The sequence below is a fragment of the Calliphora vicina genome, chromosome 3 (assembly GCF_958450345.1).
Source record: "Calliphora vicina chromosome 3, idCalVici1.1, whole genome shotgun sequence".
NCBI classification, from domain to species: Eukaryota; Metazoa; Arthropoda; class Insecta; order Diptera; family Calliphoridae; genus Calliphora; species Calliphora vicina.
Window position 1 is genome coordinate 18335458 of NC_088782.1, and position 8837 is coordinate 18344294.

At 37.3% G+C, this 8837-nt stretch overlaps 2 protein-coding genes across 2 annotated transcripts; both read right to left on the bottom strand.

Annotated features, from left to right (window-relative positions):
- Positions 1–3506: 3506 nt before the first annotated feature.
- On the bottom strand, positions 3507–5456 carry LOC135954122 (uncharacterized). Its single transcript, XM_065504193.1, has one exon. The coding sequence runs from the start codon at positions 5454–5456 to the stop codon at positions 3507–3509; it is 1950 nt and encodes a 649-aa protein (XP_065360265.1).
- A 45-nt stretch (positions 5457–5501) lies between these two features.
- Positions 5502–8132, bottom strand: LOC135954124 (uncharacterized). The gene has a single exon (XM_065504195.1). It carries the CDS (start codon positions 8130–8132, stop codon positions 5502–5504), a length of 2631 nt encoding a protein of 876 aa, XP_065360267.1.
- Between the last annotated feature and the right edge of the window lie 705 nt (positions 8133–8837).

Consider the following 8837-nt stretch of genomic DNA (forward strand, 5'->3'; position numbering starts at 1 on the left):
ATTGTAATTGGTTAAAAACGAATAATATGATGTGGTACATTTTTCACTTTTATTTTGATGAAATGTTACAAATTAATATGACAGTTATTTGAATAAATATTAGTTTTATATTGGTTTTGATCTTAGTGGTTTAAATTTTCAAGTAGGAACATAGTATGTGTCTAATTTCATTGTTGTAAAAAAGTACAATCAGATGAATTAAAAAGTACCATTAATATTCATTGTGAGGGCCTGTTACTGCACCTACTGTTATGTTAGGAATTATACAGGGAGTAGAGTCCATTATGGAGCGATCTTCAAAAAAGTTGGTAGTAAGATTTATGTTCATATAAAACTGGTTCGTGTTAAATTTTATCACGTTATTAATTATTTTAAGACAATTATGAATGTTCAAGTCATTTTTTAAGTGGAACCTTGTATGGGGACTAGGGACAAATGTTCCCTATTTTCACCATACTTTACAGTCCAAATTCAGAGTACTTAGAACTAATTTGTGCAAAATTTTATCAGGATCGCTGCATATAAATCACATATTTATGACTGCTCAAACATTATTCCAGGGTGATATTTGTATAGCGGTAGGTGGATCACGATAATGCGCATTTTCAAGACCAATCAAACCTTACAATAGAGAGTCTATTTCAGCCATATACCTCCTTTCGTTTGGGCCGGGTTTTCAACCGTCATAGAATCTTATGAGGACCCATTATATACACACTGCCTCAAAAGTGAGTAAACACCAGTGAATTTTTTGACTCTTTTAATATCATGAAAGTCATTATAGGCTGACTTAAATATTTTATTTTCAAAACCAAATCTATTATTCAACCCAATATCCACCAAACCGAAACTTTTAAATTTTAATCGATGGATAGATTTTAGGATTTTCTTATCTTAAAAAAAATCAAATAACTTGTGGTGTTTACTCACTTTTGAGGCTCACTGTATATACCAATGTGTGTCTGCGATAAATATGTGGGTTCTAACTCATTCTGGATCATGTGTTTCTAATTTTAAGATTCTAGTTTCATTATAATCAAGGCGAATTTATACAAGGTGGAGTCAGTAAAACAGCTGATAATTTTTTTTTCGCTTTTTGGTTCTAACAACTGTCAAAGCTTGTTTATATATTTAAATATCTACATATTCTAAGCTTATTAACAAAATATTTATTTTTTACATAAGTAAAGCCCTCACTATTCAAGTATCTACACTATATTAAGTTTAAATACTTATTTGTTAAATTTTTCATTTTGGTTTTTTGACATTTGTTAAGACCAATCGTTGTTTTTGTAGATCTTGTCACCACCTTAATTCGCCTTGATTATAATAAATTATGCATAAGAAAATTCAAAAAGTACCAAGAGAAATTAAAAAAGTACTCAAAGTACTAATTTTTCTCTCTTTATGGTACTTTAATACAAAAAAGTTTTTTTTTGCTTCCAAAATGTCGAATTTTGTACCAGCGAATCGTCATTTGCGGGAAGTTTTGCTTTACTTCTTTAATTTAAAACAGTGCCGATTGCCCACCAGAGTATATGGTGAATGTGATTCATCGGTTTCAATGTGCGAGAGATGGTTTGTGCGGTTCAGAAGTGGAAGGTCAGCCAAAAAAGTTTGAAGACCAAGAATTGGAGGCATTACTCTATGAAGATTGTTGTAAAATTCAACAAGAGCTTTGCAATTATTATTATTATTGGGAGCTACTCAAGCAGGAATTTCAAAACAGGGAAATACCATATGAATTGAAGCCGATAAACCTTGAAAGACGATTTTCATGTCCGAAATAATGCTTCAAAGCTATAAAAGAAACTTATTTTTGCACCAAATCATTATTTGTGATGAAAAATGGATCCATTACAATAACTCGATTGACGTCAAAGCGAAATTTCATTGGCGTGGTGAGAGCAAAAGGGTCTATTATGACCTGCTGAAGTCTGATCAGACCATCACAGGGCACCTTTACCGAATGCAATTGATTCGTTTGAAGCGAGCATTGGCCGAAAAACTCCCAGGATATGCGGCCAGACATGAAACCGTAATATTCCATTTTGATTACGTTCGGCCACATGTTGCAATACCTGTTAAAAAGTATTTCGAATGAAGTGGTTTGTAAATTTTGCCTCAATCGCTTTATAGTCCAGACCGTGCCCCGTCCGACTACTATTTGTTTTAATCGATACAGAACGTTCTCTCTGGGATACGCTTCACTTTGGAACAGAGTATTCGATATTGGCTTGTTTCGTTCTTGGCCTCAAAAGATGAACAGTTCCTTTGGCTTGGATGTTGCCAGAACGATGGAAAAAGGTCATAGCTTTTAATGGTCAATACTTTTAATAAATTTATATTGTACAAATAAAAGCTAAAAATTTAAAAAAAATACGCATTTTTAAGTCATACATCCAATAATAAATAATGCAAAAGGTATCATATTCATAATTTCATGTTTCTAAGTCAATTGTTATAGAAAATTCAAAAAGTACCATTAGAGGATCGAAAAAGTACCAGTTTTTCTCTCTTTATGGAATTTCAATACATTTGAGCACCCTATCCTTAATTCTTTCAATACTTCATTCAGAAGCATAAAAGGTAACTTTTATGTTGACAAAAAGTACCATTAGAAGCAAAAGTACTAATGGTACCAAGGAGTATTTAACAAGGTGACAGCAGTGGCGAATTGAAATAAATACAGGCGAATTCACTTATTTTTTATATATAGAGTACTATTTCTATAATCAGCTGTGCTGCCGATGGCACCTTATTATATGCACCTTGAATGGTACTTTCCCTCTTGAACTGCCGTCAAGTTTGAAATATCAAAATGCCTAATTTTGCCGAAATTTTTTGTGAAACAGATATGTCTCAAGTCTGTATTAATTTTCTCAAGCAAAACATATGTTTGAAAAAGTACAAACCTTGTCGCTGGCTGCGACCTGAGCCTATATGTTGAGGACAGCGAATTTAACCAGTCTCAAATAAATGAACCACAAATTTACAATTAATGATGCATATACTTGAGCAACCGTTTATTTCTAAAAAAAGAACTTATTACAAAAAAATAACTTATAAATATATTAAGCGACTTACCGCAGTCTTTATCCCCAACAAACTAAATTTTAATTCTAAAGCCAGTTATTACTGAGCCTACAAATTTCTTTTTGTTTATGTACTATTACAACAGTTCATTTCCAAATAAATAAACTGAACGAAAATACTGCAGTATAATTTAGGGACAAAAAGTGCGATTAGTTCGTAAACAAATATGAACAAAAGGGAATACAAAACAATATAAAAAAAAATCCTAACGGACAAATGAACCAAACAACAATGATCATACAATTGGTAAATAAGACAATTTAAGTAAACATTAAGGTAGCTCACAAACAATAAATATAAACAAACCGAAATAATTAAAGTTAATAAAAATAAAAATCGTAATAAATTTAAATAAATAAATATATGAGCCATCGGCGACATTCCCACCCCCGTGGATCGGCAACGATTCACTACTCCAAATCAAGGACTGCTAGTTTGGAAACTGGGCGTTTAAGTATTCCACTACTTGTTTGGACATCAGCTCTTCGGATTACACCATCACTGCCAGGAAACACATTTACGACACGACCTCTCTTCCAATCTCGGCGGGAAACAGCTGGATCACAAATTAGTACAAGATCTCCCGGGGCCACAGGCTTCGTATGTTCGCACCATTTGGACCGTCTTGTAAGTGTGGGCAAATATTCCACAATCCATCTTTTCCAAAAATGATCTCGTAGCTGTCGAGCAATTCGCCACTGCTTCTTCAGTACCACTGGCTTTGTAATTTCAATACCTTCTGGCGTTTGAGCCGTATTTGCAGAACCCAACAAGAAATGATTAGGCGTCAATGGTTCTTCGTCTTCCGGACTGACAGGCAAGTGAGTCAATGGGCGAGAGTTCACGATGTTTTCGGCTTCAATTAAAAAACTTTGCAAGGTGTGCTCTTTTGGGGCGACTTCTTTTAGGGTTACTCTTAAAACCTTTTTAACACATTGAACCATTCGCTCCCATATTCCACCTTCTGCAGGATTATGTGGACAATTAAACTGCCATTCAATGCCCCTTGTGGACAACTCATCTTCAATTTTAACCAGATCAAATACTTCATCAAATCGCTGGGCTTCTTGGTTAACTCCAACAAAATTCTTTCCGTTATCACTCCGAATCTTCAACGGGGTGCCACGACGATTTATAAAATTCCGTATAGCCAAAATACACGAATCAGTAGATAGATCATAGGCCACTTCTAAATGTACAGCTCTGATTGTAAGGCACGTAAACAGGGCAACCCAAAGTTTTTCATGGCGTCTACCAACAGTCACATTTAATGGGCCAAAATAGTCAACACCAGTATAAGTAAATGGCCGGACATATGGAGTTAGTCTATCACTTGGCAACGATCTCATAAAAGGAGCTACTGGAACAGCACGACGAATCTTACAAATGTTGCAATTTGATGTGGTCTTACTCAACAGATTTCGAAGTCGTGGAATCCAGAATCTTTTCCTTATTTCGCCTATGGTAGCCTCAAAATTTTGATGTCTCATTTTATTATGCACATGGGCAACAAATAGTTGTGTAAAGCGGTGACAGGGCGACAAAATAATGGGGTGCCTGGCATCTAAAGGCAACCAACTCGCAGCATCAATACGACCGCTCACTCGAAGTAAATTATTTTCATCAAAATAAGGCGAAAGGGAAAATAACACGTTATCCTTTTTTAAAGAACCACCAGATTTTAAAACGTTTATTTCAAAGGCGAAACACTCTTCTTGGGACAGACGACACAGACTAGTTTCAGCAACCATTAACTCTTCAGCACACAGGCATCTCGAACCATTACATTTATCATATTTTCGGCAGCGATTGATAAATCTCAGAACCCAAGCCATTGTTCGTTTAAGCCTGAGAAATGAAGAAAAACGATTAAAATCAATTACTAAATTTGTACTAACCAGCATAACAAATTTGGGGCGTAGTTCTTCTTCACACAAATCATCAGATTTCTCAGAATTCTTATTCGGCCAGTCAGCTTCGTTTTCATACAAAAATTGTGGCCCTTGGAACCAACGTGTTTCAATGGAAAAATCAACTTCATTTTTAGCTCTTGTAGTATCATCGGCAACATTGAGAACTGTAGGCAACCATCTCCAAACATCTTCACTGGCATCAACAAAAATATACAGCTCTAACTCCAAGGGCAAACCATTTCCAAAATAAAATCGTGGAACCTTTACATGGACAACATTTCTTAGCTCTTGGCGCCATTTATTCCACATCGCTTGTAATGACGCAACAATGGGCAACATCTCGTCCCAAAGTACACTATGTCTCCTGAGCATTTCAAAACCAGCAACTTTATGTATTTCCTTCACATAATGGGCAATACAAGGCGAACAGGCAGCTCCAAACGTCATCACAAGCATCTCATACACTTCCGGTGGACCACTAGCATCATCTCGCTACAAGAACCTCTGCGAACACCTGTCTTCCTCAGCAACAACAACTTGATGAAACATTTCCTTTATGTCCCCACAAACAGCTACGGAACCGATTCTAAAATTAAATAAAACTGATGGCAACGGTTTGTATTGCTGAGGGCCTTTCAATAACTTTGAATTCAACGAGACACCTTCCACCTTTGCTGCTGCATCGAACACCATACGAATCTTCCCTGGCTTATTAGGAATTACGACACCAAAGTGGGGCAAGTACCACGTTCTCGGATGAAACGTATCGACTTCACTCAATGATAATTTGCGTACATACCGCTTCTGCAAATATTCACTTATTATTTGTTTATAGGCCGCACCAAATTCAGGATTATTTTTCATTTTTCTTTCCATTCCAAAAAATCTATTAAGGGCCATGGAATAGCTATCCGACAGGACTACGTCATCATTACACCATAGTAGTCTGGATTCAAATCTTCCGGCAACCCTCTTCGTCGAATTTCTCAATATCTCTCGTGCACGTAAATCATCTCTTGACTCAATCACTGGTAGAGCCTTAACACCAAAATTTTCAGTTTCAAAATAATTTGCCACCAAATTATTTAAATTATCCAACTGTGTCAGCAAACATGTTTGGCTTCCAGGGCGACCTCCTTTCACGTTTCCAAAAACAACCCATCCAAGAGGAGTATTGGCAGCATATGGACCAGCATCTTCCAAAGGGACTATTTCATCGGGCAATCCTAAATGGCAATGGTCCAATCCAATTAGTACCTTTGGAGCCACACATTCATATGAGTTTAAAGGCACACCATGATTCTTTACTAAATCCGCATTAAAACTCTGACTAGGCAACTTCAAATTCGAGACACCATACACATTTTTCAAAGCATATTTCCTCTTCTTATTAACACCGCTCACATGAAGATCCACCACCATAACTGGTTCTTGTGCCGATTTACCACCATACCAACTCAAATTCAATTGACTTTGTCGACCATGCAGTCCAAGCTGTCTCACTAAAGAGCTATCCATCATCGTGACCGAAGAACCTTCATCTAGGAGTGCATAAGTTTCAATAGCACAATTTGGTCCATAAAGAACCACTGGGAGCACTCTGAACAACAAATCACTTCTTTCACTAGCACTGGAAACACAACTAAGCAATGGTTCGACTGTTGAAGCTCTCTCTGTTGGCGGCACATTTACGGATCGTTCACTTGGTTCATTAGGTTTAGTTTCATGCAATAATTTGTTGTGATTTCTTTGGCACTTTTCCATTGGACACTGCTTACGCCGACGACAATCTTTACTTGAATGACCACCACTGAGACACGAAAAACATAACTTCAATCTCTTCACTTCACTCCATCTATTAGGCACACTCAATTCTAAAAATTTCTTACAATCAAAAATTTTATGTGGGCCAACACAATAAAAACATTTTAACTGACGTTCTGGGCCATCAGAAGCATATAAAACCACTTTTTGTTTTGGATCACTGTTAGATCTATTGCCACTTGAACTGCTTATTTGCACACTTCTTACCAAATTTGCAACACGCTGGAGCCAGGTACTAAAATCCAAAATAGTCGGCAACTGAGGTAAAGTTGAAGCAAACTGGGCCCAATCCAAACGTTTGCTCATTGGAAGCTTCTGTACTAACTCCTCCATGAGTGTTGGATTCGACAAATGTTGATAACCATTGGCAGATTCCAAAAATGCTGCTAAATTTCTGACCTTAATGGAATACGGCACCAATTTATCGATCGCGTTTTCTGCTATGGGCTGAACTTCCTTCATCTGTTGCAATTGACATCGAATAAGCAACTCTGGGCGACCATATTGTAGCTTTAATTGCTCTATAACTGTTGGCACATTATTTGGGTGGATGAGCAACGACTTCACGCACTCTCTGGCTTCACCTTTCAAAGCCTTCTGTAATCTCAAACAATTTTCAAAATTATTGTACGAATATGCCGCTGTCGAATGTTCAAGGGCAGACAAAAACATTGGCCAGTCCTCGGGAGTACCACAAAATTCGGGCAGATCATAAAGTTTGCGTTGTACTGGCATGGGCACTGTAGCAGGGGAAACAATAAGAGGCTGAGATGTCATCAACTGGTCTGACTGACTAACATAGGAATATGGCGTTGGATTCCGGCGATCAACCATGTTCTCAGGGCCACTGCTAATACTTTGGATGACTGGCGCATTATGTCCAATAACATTCGGCGTATTTAAATTTTGATTTGCTCTTAAAGCACGTTGAGCGTTTGCCAATTGAGCTTGCAGGATATCAATTTGTCGTTGCAGGTTCTCATTATCAGACGATATGGTTTGTGGTGGCTGGGTTCTCACATTAGGACCGGGCACTAACGGCGGCAGACTAAAGGGCTCTTCACTTGTTGAACTGAAAATGTTTTGCGTTGATACAGCAGGTGTCGGTTCTCTAGGGGCACTTATAGAGGCACTAGTTACGGTTGTTGTCGTTCCGAGGGCAACAGAACTGACATTTTGTATCGACGGCATTTGAGAAACATTTGCTGAACTATCTGTTCCGGCAGGCGTGGAACTATTCACATTTTGGCTAGTTGCTGTCTGCAAACGAGAGCTTTTTCTAGATGGCGACCGTTGCATCTTGAATCACAAATATTTTTAAAGGGCACACAAATTCACAAATATTAAACAGCAACACAAAATTAATTTATTCCGGCAGGCTTGGGGCTTCACAAATTCACAAATTAATTGCTATTCACTGCAGATTAAAATTTAATTGCTCCGGCAGCCAAGGAATCACACAATTTATCACAAATAAAAAAACACAATTTGTTCCAGCAGGACAGGTTACAATACACACAAATTCAGCTTAAAGTTTTACTCGTTCCGGCGTGTAAGGAACCACAAAAATTTCATACTTTAGTTTAAACACTTGTACCGGCAGGCATGGGACGGCTTCACAATTATTTCTATTTGTTCCGGCAGCTTGGAACCACAAATTCACATAAAGTACAAGTAAAATGTTCCGGCAGGCAAGGAACCACAAGTTCGCTCAAAAAATTGCGAAATAAAATTTGTTCCGACGGGCAAGGAACCACAAGTTCGCTCATAGGATGCGAAATAAAATTTGTCGCTGGCTGCGACCTGAGCCTATATGTTGAGGACAGCGAATTTAACCAGTCTCAAATAAATGAACCACAAATTTACAATTAATGATGCATATACTTGAGCAACCGTTTATTTCTAAAAAAAGAACTTATTACAAAAAAATAACTTATAAATATATTAAGCGACTTACCGCAGTCTTTATCCCCAACAAACTAAATTTTAATTCTAAAGCCAGTT